The 22,458-nt window shown below is 48.6% G+C and overlaps 1 protein-coding gene across 1 annotated transcript in view; it reads left to right on the top strand.

Moving 5' to 3' along the window:
* Positions 1-12,779: 12,779 nt before the first annotated feature.
* St6galnac3 (ST6 N-acetylgalactosaminide alpha-2,6-sialyltransferase 3) overlaps positions 12,780-22,458 on the top strand; it is a 474,031-nt gene continuing 464,352 nt past the window's right edge. The window contains exon 1 of the mRNA XM_051195601.1: positions 12,780-12,869. Coding sequence (XP_051051558.1) covers positions 12,852-12,869 — 18 coding nt within the window. The 5' untranslated portion in view covers positions 12,780-12,851. The remainder of the gene's footprint in view (positions 12,870-22,458) is intronic.

Genomic DNA, 22,458 nt, shown 5'->3' with positions numbered 1-22,458 from the left:
GTAAGGAGCCAGCTTTCTTCAGATCATCTGGGCCTCTTTAATTAGCAATCAGGAAGATGGACAATCCCCCTTGGTCATATTTGTTTTTACGCTCGGTGCCTTTGTACACAACTATGGTTCAGACGATGACTGGACCCTGGGCAGGAGAAGCTTGCTTTGAAAATCATAAGGAATGACAATGTGGCTCCTGAGAGCCCAGGGAGGCCTTGAGGGTGCTGAGATTTGCTGGGAAATGCGTTAGACAGGCTTGAGGGGAGTTCTAACACGTGTGGATACTGCGAATATGGGAACAGAATGGAAGATGCTCCCCTCTGACAGAACCAAACTTTATGACCATAGATTCTGAGTTGTTTTCTTTTCCTTAGGCAGAGTATGCCTGCTGCCAGCTGTATGTGCATCTATACAGCAGCAAAGTCACGTACATTTCGGAATTTAACACTTTGCTTAGCAAAGGGTTGAAAACAGTTGCTGTCTCCCAAAGGCCTGCTGATGGAGGCCGCAGCATCTGAAGAATCCTTTGGGGGCTGATGGTCTGTCTGTCACAGCTGCTCAATCATATGCTGTGTCCTATTTACCTTTTTATTTGAGACAGAGGCCTGTACTGGCATTGAACTTGGGATCTACCCACCCCCCATTTTCAGTGGTTAAAATCTCGAGCTTCCATGCCTAGCTAGATGCCTTACTAAAGCATTCCATTTCAGAGCAGGAGCCCATAGATCTAAATAGGACAATCGTGTCACACCGCACCCTCCCCAGGGCCCGGGAAGGGACAGGACAGAAAACTCCATTTACAGTACTGTTCTGATGCATTAGCACAACAGGGACATAGAAAACGAAATGAATAGGGTGACCAAGACCCTGATTTTGTGTGTGCTAATGTGCAACAGTGTTTTCTAGCTTAAGGCCTTCCCAAGTTCCGTCAGATCTGATGCCATGTGGTGCATTACATTAGGCATCCCTGCTCCCTTCCCACAAAGAGCCCATGACCTACATAAGCATGCAACACTCACACAGAACACAGCCGGGCGTCTAAGCAGCATATAATTCACTTACATCGTACTGGTCTTGTGTGCTACTTGGTTGACTGCGTTACCAACTCTCATGTTGACAGAGTTAGTTACTAACTGTCATGTTGACACTCGGCGGAAAGGCTGAGTACCCACTTGTTAGACACACAGGAATTTGCGTGTACTGAGGGTGTGCTAGCAGAGATGGCCAGAGCGCTGATCAGGGAGTCTGCCAGACAAATGACTGTGATCATGGTGAGGACGAGCAACAGAGGACACAGGTAACCTCACCTTAAAAGAACGGTTTGGTGGTGGAGAAGCAGTGTTAAGGCAATAACCAACAAGGGGCTAGAGAGGCATTTGGGGTCCACATTTTGGTTCTTCTGTATGCTCTCAGCCCTACCCCGCCACGCTGCTCCCATTGTAGACGGGTAGCTTATTGCTCTAGTCAGCTTTGGCTTTGAAGAGTCTTGAGCACAGATGGTGTCTGGGCACATCTTTATGAAGGACAGAGCTGAAGCAAAGCTTTGCAAGGGCCTGGGGACATCTCACTGAACAGTATGTCATTGCTTTCATTCAAGGCAATCCCTAAATCTCATTCCCCCGCCTCTCAATTTCCAGTTCATAATGGCAGCACTTGGGAATACCCGCGTGACCGTGATTTCGATGGGTGAGTGGGTACGCGGAGTCTGTGGCACCCAGGACCCTGTGGCAGTACCCTCACACCTGCAGTTTTAGAGTGTCCCTGCTCAGTTCCGACATTGATCTGTCTTCCTAGACATTGCCCTTCGGCTGACCCCACAGCACGTAACACATGACATGTTCACTGAGATCTCCCTGGTCCCCGGCTGAGAAAGGGAAGACACTTACCCCTGAAGGGGATGGGGTGTGACTATCGCCTGGCTCACTGTGGACCCAGAGCCCGGTGCACTGAGCATGCAGATCTGTAGAGGGGTCTGGGGCCCATGAGAGAGTGGAAAATGTGTTTTGTGTGACAAAGGGGCTTTAATTTGGTGCAAGAGGAATTCCAGGTTAGTCAGAGGGATATGCTGGCTTGATCAGAGCTGCGAGAGCCGGGTTCTCTCCTCCTCCAGTAAGAAGATTTTCTTCATTCCAAGATGGACCTGGCCAGTCCCATTTTATCTAGAACAGAAGGAGAGCCTAGGTCGGAGCTAGGACAGGCTGAACATTTGTGTAGCGGTTGAGGCTAAGTTAGCATTCTGTCCTTGGAGAACGCAATGAGCTGGAGGATGAGAACCCACTGTGCTTTCCACTTTCTCTAGTCCCCTTCTGGGAAGGGTGTGAGTTTGTGAATGCTTTGAGAATGGGAAGGATGCTTTAAAAGTGTAACTAAGAAGGAAAAAAATCCTATTTGGGAAATATGAGCACCCACTGTGTTGAGAGAGAGTTGTTCAGTCACCATTGTCTATACAGCTGCACAGTGCTAACTTACCCAGTCTCTGAGCAAGAGGACAGCCGTGCGAGGGGGCGCGGGGGGCGAGGCATAGAAGAAAATGGAGAGACTCTAAATAAAAGAATTTAGAGTCAGTGGGTAAACATTTCATTTTAATGCACAGAGTATTTTAATGGAATATAAGGCCTAGGGCTGAAGGAGAAATAATATCAAATTTGGAAATAGCTTAAGATTACTTATTATTTTTAATGATTTGACTTACTGAAAAATTATTTGATGCAGCTCATATCCATCCAGCACGTATTCACCAATGTCTTTTATGTGATTTTCCACTTGACTAAGTTTATTAAGTGTGGGAACAAAACACTACATCAATGGCATGTACCAGGAGCATGGCTCAGAGACAGAACCAGGCCAGTTTCCAGTGTCTCCACACGTCTGCAAAGAGGGGCGCGGAGCAGTTGCCAGCCTTGGAAGAAGGCAGGTGTTGCTTCAGGAGATGGCCAGTTGCCTGTTATAAAGGGACTGACTTCCTTAGGGTTTTTCCCAAACATTACCTGTGATGGCTTGGCATTTTCACAGTTACTTCGTTACAGAGTCTTAGGAGATAGGTGTGAATGCTGACTCTGTCTATGAGAGGGAAGGTGTGAACGCTGACTGTCTATGAGAGGGTGGTGTGAATGCTGACTCTGTCTATGAGAGGGAAGGTGTGAACGCTGACTGTCTATGAGAGGGTAGGTGTGAATCCTGGCTCTGCCTATGAGAGGGAAGGTGTGAACTCTGACTGTCTATGAGAGGGTAGGTGTGAACACTGCCTATGAGAGGGAAGGTGTGAACGCTGACTGTCTATGAGAGGGTAGGTGTGAACACTGACTGCCTATGAGAGGGTAGGTGTGAACGCTGACTGTCTATGAGAGGGTAGGTGTGAACACTGACTGTCTATGTGAGGGTAGGTGTGAACGCTGACTGTCTATGTGAGGGTAGGTGTGAATGCTGACTGCCTATGAGAGGGAAGGTGTGAACGCTGACTGTCTATGAGAGGGTAGGTGTGAACACTGACTGCCTATGAGAGGGTAGGTGTGAACGCTGACTGTCTATGAGAGGGTAGGTGTGAACACTGACTGTCTATGTGAGGGTAGGTGTGAACACTGACTGTCTATGAGAGGGTAGGTGTGAATGCTGACTGCCTATGAGAGGGAAGGTGTGAACGCTGACTGTCTATGAGAGGGTAGGTGTGAATCCTGGCTCTGCCTATGAGAGGGTAGGTGTGAATGCTGACTGTCTATATGAGGGTAGGTGTGAACACTGACTGTCTATGAGAGGGTAGGTGTGAATGCTGACTGCCTATGAGAGGGAAGGTGTGAATGCTGACTGTCTATGAGAGGGTAGGTGTGAATCCTGGCTCTGCCTATGAGAGGGTAGGTGTGAATGCTGACTGTCTATGTGAGGGTAGGTGTGAACACTGACTGTCTATGAGAGGGTAGGTGTGAATCCTGGCTCTGCCTATGAGAGGGTAGGTGTGAATGCTGACTGTCTATATGAGGGTAGGTGTGAACACTGACTGTCTATGTGAGGGTAGGTGTGAACGCTGACTGTCTATGAGAGGGTGGTGTGAACACTGACTGTCTATGAGAGGGTAGGTGTGAACGCTGACTGCCTATGAGAGGGAAGGTGTGAACGCTGACTGTCTATGAGAGGAAAGGTGTGAACGCTGACTGTCTATGAGAGGGAAGGTGTGAACACTGACTGTCTATGAGAGGGTGGTGTGAATGCTGTCTATGAGAGGGTGGTGTGAATGCTGACTGTCTATGAGAGGGTAGGTGTGAACACTGACTGTCTATATGAGGGAAGGTGTGAACGCTGACTGTCTATGAGAGGGTAGGTGTGAACACTGACTGTCTATGAGAGGGTAGGTGTGAACGCTGACTGTCTATGAGAGGGTGGTGTGAATGCTGACTGCCTATGAGAGGGAAGGTGTGAACGCTGACTGTCTATGAGAGGGTGGTGTGAACGCTGACTGTCTATGAGAGGGTAGGTGTGAACGTTGACTCTGCCTATGAGGAACTGGTATAGAATAACATTTCACACTTTATAAATCTTGTCAGTCACTTTGTGTATTTGCATTTTATTCAGACAAATATGTGGGCCAAATGAGTACTTTTTCAAGGTAAAATGTCCCCCATGGCATTTAATTTTCTTGTTAAATTTAAAGTAGGGGAAAGGTTGTCATTAAAAAAAAAATGAAGGGGGTAAAAATGAAGTAAGAGCATCAAAAATAGTGGGGAAAATACCCAAAGATGTTGAGACATATTAAACCTTCTACTTTATGTAGACAAATGTGAGTTTTTCATAACTTAAGGTCTTAATCCAACGGCCATATTGATGGCTATATTTCCCTTGAGAATACAAGCAAATTGGCTTGGAGGACAGGAGGCACCTTTACTGTCTGCCATCTGCTTTAAAAAAAAACAAAGTTTCATTGCAATTTGCAAGCGGAGTCAGATGTAAATACCTATTTACAGTGTAAACTTGTGAGAAAGAATGAAGCAGTCTTCTTCTGATGCTACTCAGACCTAATGTTTGCACTGGGCACTGCTGGGCTCACGCCTTGCTGGGGGTGGGGGCGGACAGATAATGTGTTAGAACACACTATTAATTTGTATGTGATGCCTCCCTATTTCTTAATTACAAAGATGTCGGTAAAAGCTGCAAGGCCACTCATTTAGATGTTTAATACTTTTGAAAATTTAGGTCTCTTCATCTATCAGACAAAATAGATTTATACACAAGATTCCATTCATTTTACTTTAATGAAGATAAAACATAGGCGACAAAAAAATGGAGATCACAGCTTAAGTCAGAGTTTGTTTTGTTTTTAACCAGGACGAGGATCAGATAAACTTGTGCTGCTTTGAAAGGTCATGATGGGGCTGGGGAGATGGTTCAAGCTAAGAGCAGTTACTGCTCTTCCAGAGGACCCAAGCCTGGCACCTGCACACACGTGCCCAGAAGCCCACACAGACACACATGCAAAGATCATGATAGAAATAAAGCAACCGCCACTCAGAGAAGGAAAGATTTGCTGACTTCTCAGTCAAGTGCAGAGACCACAGCCAACAATTATAGCCCATGCCTGTCTACATACATACATAATACATACATACATACATGCACACACACACAACATACAGACTGCAAACTCCACCCAAACCAACTCATCCCCCTGCCGACTAAAACAAATAAAAACTGAAGATGATCCGGCTTATGGCTTCTAGAGCAATCCCCCGATGCCCTCACAGCATGATGTGCACTAGAACAGCTAGTCCTACCTGCAAATTCTCCACTCCAAACCCTCAGTGGCATCCACAAGGGTGAGATGATCCACGTCTCAGTTTTAAGATCTGTGTATGCTGACATCTTGTCATCAAGCAATCTGTGTTCTCTCTCCACAGCTGAATGAACCAGAATGATATTCTGAACATATAAGGAACTCTGTTTCCTTGGTGGGGACCCAGAGCTTAAGAATGCAAAATAATAATAATAATAATAATAATAGAGAAAAAACAGGAAATTTACAATTTGTTTCAGAAGTTAAGGCCACAAACTAAAAATAAACTAAAGATATAGAAAATGGATCTTTACCTAAAGGCACGGTAGCGGATAGGATGTGATTAATCAAGTGCTAAAAGAAATTCTACAAACAGTATTGGTACAGCTGAAAGAGAAGGGTATGTCCAAGGAGGGAGGCTTAAGTGGACACCAGTGGCCACGTGGGAGACGCTGTGTCTCTAAAGGATGGTGAAGTAGACCTCAACCAGGACCACAAAGGCAAAGAGAGCAGGTACACTGTGGTCATAGGCCAGATTAGGTCTGCAGATTGCTTTTGTACACTCAAAGACTTAAGCATAGATTGAACATTTTTAAAATGGAAAAAAATTAAAGGCAGAAATGCCGTAACACAGAAGAGTATCATGAAATGCGCGCTTTAGTGTGCTTAAATTTAGTTGTAGGCACACAGCCATCTGCCGTTTGTCGGTGTCTTTGCCTGCCTTCCCGTAGCAATGGCAGAGCTGGGGAGTTGTGGCAGAGACCAAATGGCTCGCAAAGCCCAATGTTTACTGTCTGGCTCTTTCCTGGGCAAGCTTGCCGATCCTCAATGTAAGAGAACGGAACGCAGAAATGGTGGGAAGGAATGTGGTGGGCCTGCCAACATGCCATGCTTTGGACATGAAGGAAGCGGCGGAGGTTTTGAAGATAGGGACCAACTCTCAGTAACGAAGCTCCTCCCTGGCCCCTTTCTCCTGTGGGTTGTAGACTGCTCTTGTACCCTTCACACAATAGCCCAGATCCACACATAATCCAAGAGGTGAAGGTGATTCCCTAGACATGAAGAATTACCGAAAAATCTTCATCCTTTCTAGAGGGTCATGAACCAAGCCATTTCGGGGGGGGGGGGAGGGACACCAAAAGCAACAAAATAAAACAACAACCATAAACAAATCAAAAAGATGCCCGATGGTTTCACCAAGACACAGGGTGTAGGATCGGCCGAGCTGTGAGACTCTCCTTCAGCCCCACCGTGAATGCATTTTAAATACTAAGTTTCCCCCATAACATTATCAGGGATGCATGTCAGACTTCCTGAAGAGGAGAATTCTAAGTGAAATGTAGCAAAATACACCAGAGAGCATGTCACAATAAAAAAGAATACATTTGGGAAATGTGAGGACTACCAGATGTGGTTAATGATAGAGTCTCGAGTCTTGGAGAGATCCGATACAAACCAAATTCAAATGACAGGCCACGGCTACCAGCCGTGTTTACTTTAAATGGACTATATTTAAAAAAGAATTCTGGGGAGGGATTCTTTAAGAAAAGCAAATCTGGGTAAAAGCTACATTCTTTCTATGCAATGATTAGGTAAAGGCTATTCATTTTAGACTTTTATTTTTGGATGCAAAACAGATTTCTTTTCCTCCTTAACTAGTTCATATGAAACATTATTTTTGTTGTTATTGTTTTTATTATTTGAGAAACAATGAAGGGTAGAGTAAGGGCTGGAGAAATGGTTCAGAAGTTAAGAGCAGTTGCTGCTCATACAGAGGGCCAGGGTTCAGTTCTCAGCACGCACATGGTATCTAACTGCTATAATCCCAACTTTAGGGCATCTGAGGCCCTGTTCTGGCCTCTGTGGGCAATGTACACACGTGGTATGAATGCATTCATACAGGCACAATGCCTCCTACATACAAAATAAAAACAAATGCCAGTATTTTACCACAAACAGGTGCCTGAAAGACACAGCCGCATGTCCACAGTTCCACAGATGGACACATGTCTGGGTTTGGACATATAGAAGCACCTGCTTTAGGATATGAAAAAGGTAAGGGTGTAATTGTTTCTAGAAAAAGAGTGCTGACCTGGAATATAACAGAATGATTTCCCCATAACACTTCCTAATGGATCTTCCAGTCAGCCTGATGGAAGTGTGATTTATGTAGTGGACGACAAGGAAAATTTTTATTATATCTGGAATTCATTTAGCATCTTTAGATGGGAAAGTTTGAAACCCAATTAAAACCTTAATAAATGACTCTGTTGAATATAAATATATTAAATTAATATGTGTGCAGGGTGAAATTGGAAAGGTTATGAGAGCCCATGTTTTAATTCTATCAGGGAACTGTATTTCATAACTTGGAGAATTAGTTGGTAAGGGGAGCTGTTTATAATGAAATAAAAATGAATTTAAATAGCAAAATTCAGCTCATGACTTCTGATATCTCATGAGTCCTAAGGCGTGCTGACCTCTCTCTGGTGACAGGCCAGGTCCAGAGAGAGAAGATGGAGCAATGGAAGCCAAACGAGGTTCCAGGGTGCCAGTGTGCTGATAGTAGCCATTCCCAGGCTCTGGTCACCAAGGGAAGCAAGTATGGCAGGTCCTGGAGAAGTCAGATCAAGTAATGAGGGTCTTTGGTAGGCGGGAGGTAATTTTATGGCTGTAGGTGGAATGGACTGGCAGCGGGACGTGCTGGTTAGCTCTTGTTCAACTCGACAAAAGCTAGAGTAATCTGGGAAGAGGGTGCGAGCGGAGGAATCGCTCTCCTCTATACTGGCCTGTAGCCAAGTGTGTGGGCATTGTCTTCATCACTGATTGATGTGAGGGGACCTAGCCCTGTACGGTTTGGTGCCTATGGTCCTGGGATGAATAAGAAGGCGAGCTGGGCAAGCCATGAGGAGCAAGCCAGCAGTCAGCCTTCCTGTATTCTCATATCCAGGTTCCCGCCTTGAGTTCCGGCACTGACTTCCCGATGACAGGTTGTAATGGGGTCATAGAAACCAAGTAAACTCTTCCTCCCCTACATTGGTTTTGGTCTTGGCGTTGATCACAGCAAACTAAAGCATAGGATGCGGCACACCTAGGCCGGGCATGAAGAGCTATTGATAATGTATTTCCCAGGGTTGGGGTTGAAATATGAGATGGCGAGTCTGATCTGTGCATTCACAGTTAGGGTCTATTCACTTCCGTATTGACGTAAGGCCTTGCTCCCTCATCTGGACCTACGTCGTTGCTACTTACACTTACATTTCTGTGACAAACATCTGTGATGAAGAGACCGTTCAGTTTGGCTCATGGTTTGAGGGTAGAGTCCGTGTGGTGAGGGGAGCCAGGTAACAGTACAGCAGTAGCACTAAGCAGCTGGCCCCGTGGTGTCCACAGGCAAGAAGCAAGATGCCTGCTACTGTCCTTCCGGACCTTACCCCTTGGGATGGTGCTGTCTAAATTCCTGGTTATGCTTCCCTCTGGATAGTGTGTTGTGTTTGCATGGCGATTGCAAATCCCATTGACATTAACAATAGAGGTTGACCATCCCAGTATGTTAGACGGTGTAGACTCTAATCCAAGGTTTTCTTAAGAGCAAACCCAAGATGATATTCCAAACCCAAAGAGTGCCAAACTCTCCACAATGACCAACTGGCTGTGGTGGGGTAAGATGGATGACTTCTGAGTTCTACCTCCCCCCGCCCTGCCCGGCCCATGGGTGTCTCAGGCTCAGATCAGGTAGAACACCTGTCTGAAAGGGGCTTTTGTTTTATTAATAACTTTGGAAATAGGCGCCTTGCATTTACGTTGCACGACTAAAATAGTTGGAAAATCGGAGTGAGCCTATGACTCGCCTAAGATATTCCTGACATTTGGCCCAGTTTAAAACAAGAATAAATACCCGACTCTATTCTCCTACCCACCTGCTAAAAACCTGGCGGTACCTCCGTTCCCTGGTAGACACAGAACCTTTTTTTATTTATGACCAGAAGTTTTTCTAGGGTAGTTCCTCCAAAAGCAGCAGCTGTTAATCCTATTTCATAAAAAGCCAGTTTAGGTTTACCGTAGCATTTCTTGCCTTTAGATGATAACAAGAGCCCTATCCCTTGTTGTCATAACCTGTGGATGTTGGAGGTCAGGAAAGATAGCATGGTCAAATGCTTTCTGTGCAAACACAGAGACCTGAGTTTGGATGGCAAAACCCACATAAAGACCCAGGCATGGTGGTGCCTGTCTGTGAGCACAGAAACAGGATGCTGCTGGGGCTTTGCTGGCTGCCATCCTCACTGGCTTGGTGAGCTCCAGGTTCAGTGGGAGATCTCACCTCAAAACATACGGTGTAGAATGATGGAAGAAGATATTTACCATCAATACACATGCACACAGAAAAAGTAGCACTTTGGAAAGCAGGGCTGTGGGTGGTTGGGTGTTAAGTTGAAAAAGCCATGTCAGGGTAGGTGGATCCAGTTAGGGAAACCCTCACCACGGGTGGTAGTTGAATGTAATTGGTCCCCATACTCTTTTAAGGAGTTTGATCAAGGTCACCAAGCAAGGGTAACGAGTCTGGTAACTCTTCCGGGTTGTCCTGCAGATTTTACTTTTGGGATTGTAACTACAAAACTTCTCCCTTCTCTTTCCTACTGCAATACCCTCCTGTGTCTGTGTGTGTGTGTGTGTGTGTACACACACACCTCCCTGCTGTCCTTCATATTCCTGGCTCCTTTTTAAATGATTTTTATTATCTGCATACACTTGTGTTCCTAAGTACAACCTGTTCAATCCGAGCGACGTTGCTTGTGCGTGCGTGCGCTCATCTTCCCTCTTTGCTGGCTCTTGCTCTCTGGTGACGGAGCCTTTCCTATGCTGCACAGTCGTGCAGTTCTTATCTTCCCTCTTTGCTGTGACTTACGGTCTTGCCATGACATCAGAGACCACAAAAACCAACCTCTTAATGCTGAAAGGTCCTGTACTAATTTAAGGGTTCTCCCCTCCAGCTAATCAGATTCCAAAACAACAACAACAATAACAAAATACCAATTGACATGCATGCATGAATGAATAAATGAACAAATGAAAGAGTGAATGAGTGAATGAATGTGGGATCTCGGAGATGGCTGTGCCCCTAAGCACGAGAATCTAAGTTCAACCTCTGGGGCCCACTTGGTAGAAGTAAAGAGCTGACTCACAGAAGTTCTCCTCCACCTCCACATTCCTGGTGACTTGAGTGTCCTGCTCCAAACAAACCAACAAACAAATGTATCTATCTGCTGAGTTCTCCTGGCCTGTTGTCTCAGTTAGGGTCACTATTGCTGTGACAAAACATCATCAGAAGCCACTTGGGGAAAGGGCAGGGACCTGGAGGCAGGAGCTGATGAAGAGGCCCTGGAGGATGCTGTTTCTGGCTTGCTCATCATGGCTTGCTCAGTCTGCTTTCTTATAGAACCCAGGACACCAGCCCAGGGATGGTCCCCATCAACCACTAATTGAGAGGGTGGCCCACAGGCCTGCCTACAGCCTGCCTGATCTCATGGGGGCATTCTCTCAGTGGAGGCTTCTGTCTCTCCAGGGACTCTCGCTCATGGCAAGTTAACATGAAACAAGCCAGCACACCTGCTAAGAGCAGTTGTTAAAGCAGCAGCGTAGGATGTGTGATCTCCATCACACTTTCTTATAAAATACATTTGCCCTCAAGGCAGAGGGACGGACAGAGGGACGGACAGACGGAGGAAATGGAAGCAGGACAGAGTGCAGTCTCCCTGGAGGCAGACAGAGCTTGCCTGGGAGCAGGCGGTTTGAAAAGGGCCCTGGTCTCTCCAGCATCTTCCCTGTGGTTCCTCCCAGGAAATGTTCAATGTTCTCATCAACAACATGCCAATCCCCATGAATACGCGGGTCCTGTCTGATGGTGTGAGAGCCATCTCATGGCCCTCAGTGCATGCGTTTGTCCTGGCTCTATGTGAACCAGCTAACTAGGGCATCTGCGAAGGGAGATTTCTTCAGGGTAGCTGTTTTGGGGAGTAATTTAAAGATCCCTTTCATGCCAGGAGCCAGAAAGCTGTGTATCCTCCTGGATGCGTCTTCTTCTAGAAATGACTCTTCTGTTAGCAGGGCTGATCTTGAAGGTCGCTTTCCCTTGCTGTCTGTCACTCACAGAGGGCCCACTTAGGACCCTGAGAGATCCAGAGACCTCTTGGGTAAACCTGCCGCAGTGCCCTTTGCTTTAACACGTGACAGTCTAGGCTGGATGGTTGAAAGGGACCTTAGATTTCTAAACGTAAGAGAAAAGCTAATATATAACTTGGTTGTTGAAATCCCAAGACTGCAGCAGTGAGTCGTCAAGTCCTGTGTATGTCTCACACTCTATATGTATGCAATCAGTGTACACTGTATCTTCATGCATATAGACATTCTACCAACACCCTTGCAACAGGAAACAACATCCACATCTGCATATGTTTATGTGCGCGTATGCTACACATGTTGTGCACATGCCACATCGTGCGAAGATTATGGCTGTTTCTGTGCAGACCAGGAGTGTCCGATCTTTCAGTTTTTCTAGCTGTTTGCGCTTTCCGACTGACAGCCAATCAATCATAGCAAGAGAAGCCCTCCTCAGAGTTCTGCAGTGCCAAGGGCTAGCCAGGGGCACTTCCAGCTGCTTTCGAAGAATCCTTTGATGGGCCCCATGGCTGTAGCGGGATGGTGCCAGAGGCAGCTAACTTTTTGGAAACAGGCACACACATCTGCGGGTTCTCAGCTGGAATGGCTGGCTACCTTCTGTCCTGGAGACCCGAAGATCCGGGTCGGCTTCAGGCGGGGCTTTGCAGATCAAAGTCTGTGGAAGGGATTTAAAAAAAAGAAAGAAAGAAAGAAAGAGAAGAGAAGCCAAGTAGTAGCAGCCCCAAGAGTAGCAGGCAGTCGCGGGCCGCACGGAGGGCACGTGACTCAGGGCGGGGCCTCGTGCAGCGCCAGCCAGTGGCGGGGCTCGGGGGTGGGGCCTGGGCGCGCAGCTCCCGCGGCCCGGCTCGCTCTGCGGGAATGTGGGCTGGAGTGGTCCCGCTGCGGGGCCGAGGTGCAGCCAGCCACAGGGTCGATCCGTAGCGCCATGGCCTGCATCCTCAAGGTAACCGCTCGGTTGCGGGCCGCATGCGAGCTCCGCCCGCCGGGTGCGCAGAGGCGTGGAGCCCGCCGCGGTCCCGCCGCATCCTTAGCCTGCCCGTCTCTTCCTGGCGTCGGCTTCCTTTTTGTTCCTTTGGCCAAGGCATCGGGGTGGGAGACTATGCAACGTGCACTGGGGCACAGCCTCCTTGCCTACACTGCTGCTGGCTGGCGCCTGCCTGGAAGGAGCTGGGCAGGGAGCGCGCGGCGGCGTGCCGAATGATGGGGATGGCAGACGGAGCGGGGTGCTCCGAGCCCTGCGGTCAGGGCAGCCCGCGGCCTGTGGGGGGCCACAAGCTGAAAAGGAGTGGCCCGGCATGGGTGAGGGGCACAGTGTTTGGGAAGAGGAGAGGGTGCAGAGAGCCCACAGCCTTTGATCCTGGGAACAGAATAACTTGTGGGTCCACAGGTAGCCCTGTAGGGATGGAGAGTTTTCTGGGGAGCTGGCTCCAGGTGTTAGTTGGAAAAGTTCATTGGATGGAAGTATGCAAGCCAGGGACCTCCTTTAGGCTCACGTGTGAAGGCATACTCAAGTCCACCACTGTTTTCCTGCGTTCTTTCACCAGGTCCTGGTTCATTAAGTGTTCTGAGAAACTGCCTTAGCCACAGGGTGGGAACTTTGGGTAGACCATACTTGGTGAGGACCTTCCCCGGGGAAGACTGTTTCCAACCCACTGGAAAGCTCACCCTCTTCTCTACACAACCCCATTCTGTTTTTTCCTTACTGCTGATCTTCAACTGTCTAGCCTGATTTCATGGATGAAGATGTGAGCAGTTTCCCTGAGAGGAAAACACAAAAATATTTGGTGTCTAGTCTGGAGACATACTCTGTGACCAGGGAAAACATCAGAGAACACGTGTGTGTGTGTGTGTGTGTGTGTGTGTGTGTGTGTGAGAGAGAGAGAGAGAGAGAGTATGTGCATGCATACGTGTGTGCATGCGTGTGTGAGCTCGTCCGTGTGTGTATGTGTGTGTGCACGTGTGCGTGCGTGCATCTGTGTGTATTATGCCACTACAGGATTTGATGCTGTCTTGGACTGCTGTTCTAGTTATTCCAATCACCTCCCAGCATGCCTTCCCATCATGAAGCAAGGAAATCAGGCACTTCCCGTGACTTTCCTGAATTTGCTGTTTTGTTTTGGAGCACTTTCCAGGACATGGCCATGTAGCCCATTAACCCCGCAATATGAAACTTGAAGCCGGTGGACTCAGCACAGGGATTGGAACTGGGTCACAGTGTGGTCCCTATTTACTTCTGTCACTTGCTAAAAGGAGATTGAGGAGCATGACACATATTGTTGGTCATCTTTTTCCATGTTGGTTTCCCGTATGTATCTTATTTGTGTGTACATGTGATTGGCGTGTGATTGAACCTGGAGCCTCACACATGGTAAGCTCATGTCTGGTCACTGAGATACATCCCCAGAGCCCTTGAAGCATCTTTAGTGCTCACCCGAGGTCACACACAGATCTGATCTAATTTTGTACTTGTCACTTCTTACACCGAGGTCATTCCTGAGGCCCTTCCTTATTTGCCTTTGTAAAAAGAGCAAAGGCGTTCATCCGAATTCTGGCTCTGTCCTTCACCTGTGTGGCCTTGGATGAGTTACTTACACATCCCTGGATACTAATTCCCTCAGCACAAGATCAAAGTGATCGCACACTCTGTGACGTTGCTGTGCAGATGGCAGAGAGAGAGCCAGAAGGACTCTGTGTACAGGCGTGTGATGTCACTTTTTCCCGATGTTCAGTCACGGAGAGTGAGTTAAGATGTCCTGAACCCTCGGTCTTTTTCATAGCACACGGCTTTTGTCCTTTCGTAGCCCTGAAGGGAGTGTCCTTGTTTGCAACTCCACTTTCTAGGGAAGGAAACCGAGGAGTCTCTTAAACTCAGCGCTAAGGGCAGAGGGCACCTGCATTCAGACCCAGATATGAAACTGTTCTCACACTTTAAACCTTCCCAGGGGATGCCACTGTTAGCATCCCCTGCACCCTTCAGTCCTTGACACCTTCGAACAACAGGGTGCTTTATTTATTGTTATTGCTATTATTATTGTGTGTGTGTGTGTGTGTGTGTGTGTGTGTGTGTGTGAGAGAGAGAGAGAGAGAGAGAGAGAGATTTTGACTCTGTAAATGTTCTAGGCACATGATGGCTATGCTGGGTTGTTAGTAGCCTGCTGGGTGAGGCTGGACCTACTTGGTCCTTGATGGTCTCTGCAGATCCCATCAACTGTACTGTCTTTGAGAAGCCACACACGGCAGAGTGGGTAGTGTACTGGTCCAAGTAGTCTCTGTTCCAGCTTGGCCTTTCGCATTGATTTTGGCCTCCTTTCTCCCAAAGCATAGAAAAAATGAGTAATTATTATAATTAATTTTTAATGGTGTTGTAGTGAACAGAAAATTCTTACTTTTAATGAAATGTCTTCAGGAATGTCCTGCACCTACCTAGCTGAGTGTTAGAAACGGAGGCTGGGCCTGGTGATTGAACAGGGCAGGGTAATAGGGGAACAGTATGTATTTTATTACATGTTCATATTCTTCTGTGTGTACATATGCATGTCTTTCCCTGTGTATGCATGCATGTGTGCAGATACATTATTTATGTCTTCCCCATGTGTGAATAAATGTGTGCAATACTCAAAGATGGGGTGCGCTGGTTGTTTTATTTTATTTTGTTAACTTGGCACAAGTCAAGGGTACCTGGGAAGAGGAGCCTCGGTTGAGGAACAGCCTCCATCAGGTTGACCTGTAAGCAACTTGGTGTGGCATTTTCTCAATTGGTGATTAAGTCGGGAGGGCTGTTGCCATCCCGGGAAGGTGATCCAAGGTGCTGTAAGAGAGCAAGCAGGCTGAGTGCGCCGTGGGTTGGCAAGCCAGTGAGCAGTGCTTCTCAGTTCCTGCCTCTAGGTCCCTGCCTTGGTTTCTTGCTCTGACTTCTCTTGGTGAAGGACTGGAAACTGAAATGAAATAAACCCTTTTCTCCTCAAGTTGCTTTTGATCGTGGCGTTTTCTCAGAGCGATAGAAAGACAACTGAGACAAGGGGATTGGGCCTGACGGCTAATGTCCCGTTTTAGTGACGGCGAGACGGGGGCACGAGTGGCAGGAAATGGCAAGGGGAAACAAGGAAGAAGACATGTTGTTTGGGCGTAGTTACCTGGCCTTGACCCTCTAGGGTTAGCGTGCTCTGTCCCTACTGTGAGCAAGGCACACTTTTCAAATGAATGTGTTCAGAAGAGTATTTGAAAGAGTCAGATAGCCAGGGCTTCTGAACGGCAACATGAAGCTTGGAGGTAATGGTAACAAGGCCAAGGCTGCATACTCACCCACCGTTGGAGCTGAATAGGATTTATTGATGACCGGGAGCTTGTGTTTTAGAAACATGTCTTTTGTGGACAAAATATTATCCAGGAAGGTTGTGTCAACTTTTCTGCCCATGAGGGCACCCAAGGAGATGGGCAGGTTCTGCTCTGATGGTTGCCCACACATAGACAGGGATCTCTAAGGAGAAAAGCTGGTACATGGCAGCCGATGCTGACCCTGAACTGTCCCGGGGAGGTACTGTGCATGCCGGGGGCCCATCTGTCCCTGAGTAGGACCAGTTCTTACAGAACTGGGATCCTGAGAGTCACTTACGTTGTGGAATTCAAGGACAGGAAACATGTGGGCTCTAGTTTTCTCTACCTTTCTCTACCTCTTATGGAGTGAACCATAGAATTTTGTTTTACATTTTTAATTTGCAATACTATCCTAGTTTCCAAAAGGGGGTGACCGGGCATCTCTCAAAGCGCCATTGTAAAGGAAGTGAGAATATCTGTGTACTGGTCATGCTGCAGGAAATGACAACCTCAGCCTCGGTGGGTCATTTCCTGCCACATAAGACTGAAGCCGATGCTTTCCCACAGAGTGAGGGCTGTCTGCAAGCGCTCTGTGCCGAATCCCCAGGCTCCAGAGAGAGAGCCCAGAGAGGGTTCTGTGGAGTGTTTTAAGAGGTTTTGAAATTTACTGGGTAAGAAAAGTAGCCACTTTAATTTGTAGTTATTAGTGAGGCTAAAGTTTACATTCATATAGGCATTTTCTGCCTAAGCTACTTTTCTCCAACAGTAATTTGTCCTTGCAAGTTTATGCAGTTGATAGGAAATTGCATAGTTGTGCTGCTAAGCTCCAAACTTAGTATGTTCCCATTTCGTCTTCTTTCCTGGCCCCAGATGGAGCCCTTAGCCATGCAGCTTCAGCTTTACTTTCTGGAAGACTGTGAGTTCTGCCCACCACTCTCCGGTTCATTCCAGAGCCTAACATTGGGTCTGCGCTTGACTAAGCTCCTTTCTTGGCAGGCCCTTTCCACTTTCCCGTTTCCCCATTGTCCCTACAGAGGAGAGCTAAGGTGTTGTACTCACCAAGCCCTTTGGGGCTCTAGATGCCTATCTTGTCTCTCTGAGCCACTGTGGAACCAGGCTTAGCATGACCTGCAGCTTCGCCTAGAATCTGGTTCCTGTTTCCATAGCTCATTCCTCTACCATTCCTCCAGTCCTGGCCTCCACATGTATCTGCAGGAACCTCAACTCTGGCAGCATGGGGATTCTTAGCTCTGGGGTCAGACCTAGCTGTGAGACCCAAGCCTGGGTGCCCTTACCTCTGAAGTGGGTGTGAAAATAGCAGACACAAAGACGGAAAAGTGGCTTTCTGTGACACAGGGTGGTGGCATCTGTAAGTCCTTGTGACCACAGCTGTTAGGTGTGGTTTTCATGCTGTTTCTCTGCAGGAAGTCGTTGTCAGACCTCCCATCCTCAAAGATCATGCTCTCTGTCAGCATGCCCTCAGGGTCACATCTGGGAAAGGTATCCTCTAGGTTCCCCTGGCTTAGCTCTTATCTGTGTAGTGACAGGCTTGAGCTGCCAACAGTCTGGTGCATAACCAGCTGTCTACCTGACTGATAATGACCCAGGGCCCTGTGGGGCCTTCAGGGGGCCAGCAGCCGGGACTGACTCAGCATCTGTAGAGGGCCATTGCTTACAGTCTAGAAGGATCACACCATGTGCCGCCAGGGTTGTAAATGGTTGAGCTTGTGGCCAGAGTGTGCAGAGTACTTTGAAAGGTGTGCCTGTGGGGTAGACTGTGCAGGTGGGCGGGGTGGGCGTTACCTCTGAGAATCAGCTGAGGGAATGTGGCATGCCTAGGAACTGACCCGGCCTTTGCCGAGCGATCTCTAAATGCCTGGTGAACACATGAAGTGTTACTGATCTTGTTTGAGACTCACATTATAGACACAAGCATAATCTGAAAGAAGGCAGCTTGGTGGTGACGTTGATGTTGCAGCCCTAGTGGGCAGCAAACAACGGAGTCTCGCGAATTTGTTCGGTACCCTCTTATGGGGCCTGGTACTCTTCATGGAGCGCGCAGGGGTGACTTGAAGTCTGGGGATGGAAGGGGAGGGAACTGGAGTACAAGGGAGAAAAAGCTGAGGGCACAGAGGGGCTGCCTGGCTCTGTCAGGGCCAGCACAAACAAGAAAAACAAAAGGAAAACAAGTAAATAATAGACCAAACACCCATGGCTAAGTGGCAGTGTGGTTCTCAGAGGAGGCTTCAGGACCTCTGAGAGGTGTGAGGTTCCCTGAGGGAGGGATGTCCAGTCTTCAAAGGACCCAGCCCTAGGGAACCCCGCTACGTAAGCAAGAAAGGCACTCTGTCCAATCTGTTTGCCGCAGCACTGCCCAGGCAAAACCCATGTCCGGGAGCTGGAGCTGCCTCTCCGGCGAGGGGAGGTGCTTTTGCTGTGCGTGTTGGCATGCTGTGGGGAATGAGTGTGCCGGGGTGTGAGTAGCAGGTCTAAGCGTGGTCTTTGTATTAGTGAGCACAATAGCGGTTGGCAGTTTTTGGACAGCTGAGCTGCTTGGCTGGAGCCTGAGCTAAGAACACAGTTACAAACAGAGGCACCGCAGTCCAGGAAAGCTAAGTAACTTGTCCGCGGTCCCAAACGTGGCAGAGTGAGGTTGACCCCTGGCCTATGTGGCTGTCAGGAGCACCTCTGACCTTCATTGGCAATACAGAGAATGGCCTCATCTTCTACCCGGGTCCACTTGGTGTGGATGGCTCTGCACAGGTTGTTTGTGTTTGTGTCTTCCTCAAAGTTTCCTTTGCGATTTTTGAAGTAGAGGAGGCAGGAAGGGGCAGAGACAGGGGAGATGGAGGAGGTTGTAACTCTAAGAGCGAACAGCCTCTTGACTCGCCCCATGCCAAAGTTCAGCCGCATGCGCTAGCAATTTGAGGGTGGGAGGGAGGGGTGGGAGCTTGTGGGAGACAGGAAGGGGTGAGGGTGGGGGAAGACGGAGGGGAGGGAGTGTGAGGGGGGGTACAGGATTAGACTAACTCAGGGTCCTCTGCAATTTTTTAATTTATGAGTTTTTTATATTCACTTTTTTTAAAGGCCCATAAACTGTTTACCCCTCCTCCGGTTCTGTCGTTCCATCCAGCCTGTAGCTCTGGAAAACCAAAAGAGAAGTGTGCATTTGCTGTGCAGCTCTGAAGGTGCTGTGGGTGTGGGGGTCAGAGCAGCTGAGCATGCGCCTTTTCGTGGGAGGCGCTTAGACCTGAGGGTCGCCAAAGCCCACACTGTCCAAGTTACTAAATCTCCCCAGAAGGATAATCTCTTGCCGTTGGTGAGCATTTAAGTCAGGATGCACCTGGGGGCGGACACTGGGTCATTCTTTTGTGCTTTCTGCTTTAGGTGAAGGGCAGAGAGGAGGTCTTTCTCTTTCTACCAGAATCCCAAGAGGCCCATTATTCAGGTTGTAGATAGGCCAGGCATCAATCTCCAGCCATTTGGATGGACACCTTTTATGCCAATTAGTGCGTCAGTAAGCCAGGGGAGGGAGGGGAAGGGGGCTGAGGCTCATGTTGGTGACTTGTGTTGCTAAGTAGCAGCTCTCTGAAGGATGGGTAGGAAGGGTTGCCAGCAGGAGGGTTCCAATACTTTCACCGTTTGCTGCCCGTTGGTTCCCAGGTTAAACAGAGGGGGGCAGGTTGAAAGTGGCTAAATTGGAACCCTGGGCCCAGGGGTGACCTTCCTCAAGACCTCTTCCAGACCCCACTTCATTCCCTGCAAGATGTGGAGGGTAGGCAGGTCTACAACACCTGGTCCTTGAGAAAGATGCGAGGAGTTGAAACGAGTTTTTTCCGCCGCTTGTCTTGTCCCGCCACCGTGCCAGCCCCAAATAGCGTACAGAGACTCTGTATTTGATATTATGCTGTTGGCATAATATCATGTGGTTCCATGTGGTCTTACCGAGAGCGGAGGAATGGCGGTTCTGTTGTCTCCATCCTGACTCCTCCTTACTACTTCCTCTTCCTCCTTGTCTCCTAGTCCCTCCTATCTTACTTTCCTATTGGCTAACAGTGCTTTATTCATTAACCAGTATGAGAAACATATTTACAGAATGGCATCTCCCATCAGGGACCGAACCGAAACACCAAAAAATAAAAACCCAGAGACTGATTTTGGGGTTCAAGCTTCAGGCTGAAGACCAGAGAAGCAAAGCAGCCAAAGCCACCAGCTCTCACGTCTACCTCAGGCTGAAAGGGCTGATCCTGTCTGCAGGAGCTCTCACCAAGCCTCTCCTCAGTGTGGCTGTAGAGTCCAATGTCTTCCTATCCTCAGTGTGGCTGGAGAATGATCCTGACACTGACTACTGAAGACCCTGCTCCTATTTATACCTCTCTATTTCTGGGATTCAAAGCATGAGCTCTGTTTCTCTTTTGGACTCATCCACCCTCATGCAGCCCTGGGTGGCCTTGAACTCACAGAGATCCATCCGCCTCTGCCTCCTGAGTCCTGGGATTAAAGGTGTGTGCCATTAATGCCTGGCTTCTCTGGATAACTAGTGTGGCTGCTTTGCTACTTTGATCTCCAGTGGCTTTATTAAATCACCACAGTGAGCACCCCCAAAGTGCAGGAGAGGGGCAGGGGAATAGGCATTATATTCCTGGAGTGTCTGCAGTGTGGTGTAAAAGCAGTGTATGAACACGGCAAATGCAAATCTGCACTTACTCTCCTACTGTTCCGGGACATTTCCTGGGGGAGGGGAGCGACACATGCACACATCTACTCACCCAGATAAGGATCCTGCTGCAGACCGAAGGATGGATGCCACTGAAGTCCAACCTGGTGAACAAGTGAGTTTCACTGGGGTCACTCCTGGAGCAGAAAGGACTCAAGGCTGCATCACCCAGCCCAGCATGGGTGTGTGACAGCTCACAAAGCCAGGAACCTGGAGTCACTGCACAGCCTGCAGGCTGCCCAGCAGGTTGAGGAGGGTCCCTTCCAGATGGCTCTGTAGACCAAATACCGTCCAGGCAGGCTGCTTGGCTCGGAGACAGGTCATTGTCGTTATTCTTGGTAGGGAGGGGCCTCGTGATTCTGGTCGGTTTCAGGGACTTCCGGAAGCTATTGTGAGTTGATGACTAGGTCTGTCTTAAGGGGCTTCCCTGCAGGATGGGTGTTGCAGTCTTGGAGGGAACTGCTTTACAAGCCCCTTTCATCAGCACAGATTTTAGTGTTTGCTCAGCCTGGAAATATATTGAGTGTCATTTTTTTCCTTTTTTTTTCTGGAAAAGACTTACTTTAATTGTAAAGGCTGTTTGACTTCTTAGTGAAGATTGCCTTTGGTCTGTTTCAAAAACTGTGTTTGGCTTTTGCTACGAGAAGGTCAGGATTGCAGCAGGGGATGAGGATCTGGGACTAAAATCAGGTCGTGTAGTCACTGTAAGTTTAAGATCTGGGATGCAGAAGCCTGTTGTGGAGGCTGCTCCTCTTTGGGGGTGACAAGTTGGGTTTGAATTTGTGCCAGGCAGGGCAGTGAGCCTCAGGCACTGGGGTGTCTCCGTGGGGTGTGGTGACAGGAAAAGCATGGGGTACGGTTACACCTGCCCTGCCTGAGAGCCTCGCTCTCTAGTGCAGTATCTGTGAAAGACAGCACATGCCTTGCAGCTCTCTCCCTCCCTCCCTCCCTCTCTCCCTCCCCCCTCTCTCTCCCTCCCTCTCTCTCCCCCTCTCCCTCCTTTCCTCTTTCTCTCTCTCTCTCTCCCTCCCTCCCTCTCTCCCTCCCTCTCCCTCCCTCTCCCTCCTCCCTCTCTCTCCCCCTCCCTCTCTCCCTTCCCTCTCTCCCCTCTCCCTCCTTTCCTCTTTCTCTCTCTCTCCCTCTCCCCCCTCTCTCCCTCCCTCTCTCTCCCTCTCCCTCCTTTCCTCTTTCTCTCTCCCTCCCTCTCTCTCTCCCTCCCTCTTTCCTTCCCTCTCTCCCCCTCCCTCCTTTCCTCTTTCTCTCTCTCTCTCTCTCCCTCCCTCTCTCTCCCCCCTCCCTCCTCCCTCTCTCCCTCTCTCCACCCCCCCCCAGAGCTGCTCACAGGAACCTCCTTTCTTTCCTTTTCCATCCTCCCCCGTCTCCCCCCCTCACCTCCCTCTTCTTTCTCTTCCCTCCTGTCTTCCTCCCCCCCCTCTGTCTCCTATTCTTCACTGTATAATCTCAAGGCAGTGATCCTCCTGCCTCAGACTCTGAGTGCCAA

The sequence above is a fragment of the Phodopus roborovskii genome, unplaced genomic scaffold, assembly GCF_943737965.1.
Source record: "Phodopus roborovskii unplaced genomic scaffold, PHOROB, whole genome shotgun sequence".
Classification (NCBI taxonomy): domain Eukaryota; kingdom Metazoa; phylum Chordata; class Mammalia; order Rodentia; family Cricetidae; genus Phodopus; species Phodopus roborovskii.
Note: the sequence above shows the minus strand (reverse complement) of the source record. Positions and strands in the feature narration are given on the sequence as shown.